Source organism: Electrophorus electricus, chromosome 2, assembly GCF_013358815.1.
Source record: "Electrophorus electricus isolate fEleEle1 chromosome 2, fEleEle1.pri, whole genome shotgun sequence".
Lineage (NCBI taxonomy): Eukaryota > Metazoa > Chordata > Actinopteri > Gymnotiformes > Gymnotidae > Electrophorus > Electrophorus electricus.
Genome location: NC_049536.1, coordinates 34251006 through 34253505, shown reverse-complemented (window position 1 = coordinate 34253505; position 2500 = coordinate 34251006). Strand labels below are relative to the sequence as shown.

Genomic DNA, 2500 nt, shown 5'->3' with positions numbered 1-2500 from the left:
GAGGTCCGGCACACACACATTCCACACACACACTCCACACACACACTCTACACAGGCCACGCTGGTCTTCAGAGCTCAGTATCAGACACTTCACTCACACTCTCCATACAGGCCACACTGGTCTTCATAACTTGAAAAATGACTTTTTCTTTGCAAGATTTAATTTTGTGGGTATTTATTTTGCATATGTGTGTGTGTGTGTGTGTGTGTGTGTGTGTGTGTGTGTGTGCCTACAGGGAAGCTGGAGAAGACATGGACAGTCAGGGTGATGGCAGTAGTCAGCCTGACACCATCTCCATTGCGTCTCGGACATCTCAGAACACAGTGGACAGTGACAAGGTAGCAAGTTCTCAACGCGTGTCTCTCTCCCGACGCGTGTCTCTCCCCCGACGCGTCTCTCCCCCGACGCGTGTCTCTCCCCCGACGCGTCTCCATCTGTCTCACACCGCAGTCATAAACTGAATTGGCAGACGATTGTTTTTAAGATCAATAACACACCCTTTCTCATTTACTTCTAATGCCTTTCAAAGAAAGACTTTAGGATTAAACTAAAGATTCTGGGTTGCATCTAAAATCATACATGACACACTCTGTCCTACAGCTGTATCATGTACTAAGCATGATCTGTAACAGCTGTGAGGTGAGATGGTAAAAAATTGGAAGGAAATCCCTATGGCATACTATGTACTACTATATAGGCTCCACCCCTAAAATAGTCATGTGACCATTGATTGACAGATGAATGTGAAACAGGGTTTCCTGCACTTTGAGTTTAGCAGGGGTCTTAGTGGTGTAGATATGGTAGTCAAGATGGACATTTATGTTTAGAGTGGCAGTCATGTCACATGATGAAAAGTCTGTTCCGGTTGTGTGCTGGTGTGTGCCCTTATAAGAACTATGGGAAGCCTTGTGACATCAAAGTAAGACACATTTACAGGAATTGTTTTCATGTGTTTGATGTTTGTTGTATTTATATGAGAAGGTGGTGTGTGTGAGAGAGATATGTGACATATGACTTGATCTTGCCCAAAATCTTGGAATTTTCAGTGCTTAGTGGCTGTGTTCTCATGCTCTTGCGCGCGCACACACACACACACACACACAATTCTTGCAGACTTGACAGCAATACATATCATACTGAGGTTTCTGATCATTTGCAAACATTAAAAGAGTGAGTGAGTGAGTGTATGCGCGCGTAGGTGCATACAATGACAGAGACAGATTGTGTGTGTGTGTGTGTGTGTGTGTGTGTGTGTGTGTGTGTGTGTGTGTGTGTGTGTGTGTGTGTGCGTGCGCGCGCGCGCCTGCGTGTATGTGCTCAGCGATAGCGAGAGAGAGTGTATTATTGTCTTCGGACCCTTGTTGCGTGGGAGTGTTGTGTTCTTCTGCTGTGCTCTCGACCGGCTTGTGGGTAGATGTTGTTTGTTTCTGAGCTGAAGGGAATTGTAATGGCACTACTGAAACAAGCTTCTACCTGCTCAAAACCTCCGCGCTTCAGCAGGCAGTTAGGCGCTAATGTACCCGAGCTCTTCTCTATGACGTCGTGAGCATGCTCAGCGTCGGGGCCGGCGTCTACCCATGATCGAGCGCTCCCGCCGCACCGACACAACAAAGACTCGTGAAGCAGCTCTAGTGGACACGCTGAGCACAGAGCCCCCGTCTGTCTGTTGCCATGACGCCCTCTGGCCATATGCTTTGTTACACTGTGTTACACTGCAGATAATAAAGCAGCGTTTATATATATATATATATATAAAAACTGAAAATCCAAAATGACTAATTCAAAAGAATTATAAGCAGTGTGTTTCTTTTCCTTCCAATTCCCTCCATTTCCCTCCGTCCTTATAACGGGGGTTACTCCGGGATGCGTGGACATGGACCAGTGTCCTTATCTTGCCCACATATGTAGTGACTAAACTGTGTCATTTTACTGTGGAATGAGCTCGTGCTGTACTGTTCTCACACACACACACACACACACAGCAGCCGGGCATTTCCCAGCTGTAGGAGCGTGAGTGTGTTTGGACTATAGGCTTTTGGTGAAGTGCCAGCTCCAGCCCTGACCTGCCGCCCTCAAACCTCCCCCAGTCGGGTTTCATGACTGCTGGACCCTGCCCTTGCTGATCACACGTAATCTCTCCCCACACTCCCATCCCGGCAGACGCCTCAGCTAGGTTCTCTGTTTTTTTCCCGTCATGCTATCCGCTTTATCGTCATCGTTTATCATGGTCTCTCAAGGTCACACTACTCCAGCCGAAATGTGCCAGCCATGGGAGTTTCCTGCTGGCGTCTGATAAACGTGCCCGTGGAACCCAGCAAGACACGCCGCGCAAGACTCTTGATCTCGAAGATCCGCTGGCCATGCGAAAGGACTCGACGGAGGCTCGTTTCCAACATGCCGTCTCTTCTCCTAACCACGGGGGCCAGTCCAGCTTCTCACAGTAGGCCATGTGGCGCGGTAGGATCTCCAGCAGAGAAGTCTCTCTGCCTGCTACTGTAC

The 2500-nt window shown here is 48.4% G+C and overlaps 1 protein-coding gene across 2 annotated transcripts in view; it reads left to right on the top strand.

The window, feature by feature from the left end:
- Positions 1 to 2500, top strand: part of kalrna (kalirin RhoGEF kinase a) — a 141060-nt gene that overhangs the window by 103897 nt on the left and 34663 nt on the right. For both annotated transcript variants that reach the window (XM_035536272.1, XM_035536268.1), the window contains exons 32-33: positions 1 to 3; positions 237 to 339. The exon at positions 1 to 3 is cut by the window's left edge and continues 140 nt beyond it. In XM_035536272.1, the coding sequence (XP_035392165.1) occupies positions 1 to 3; positions 237 to 339 (106 nt within the window). The remainder of the gene's footprint in view (positions 4 to 236; positions 340 to 2500) is intronic.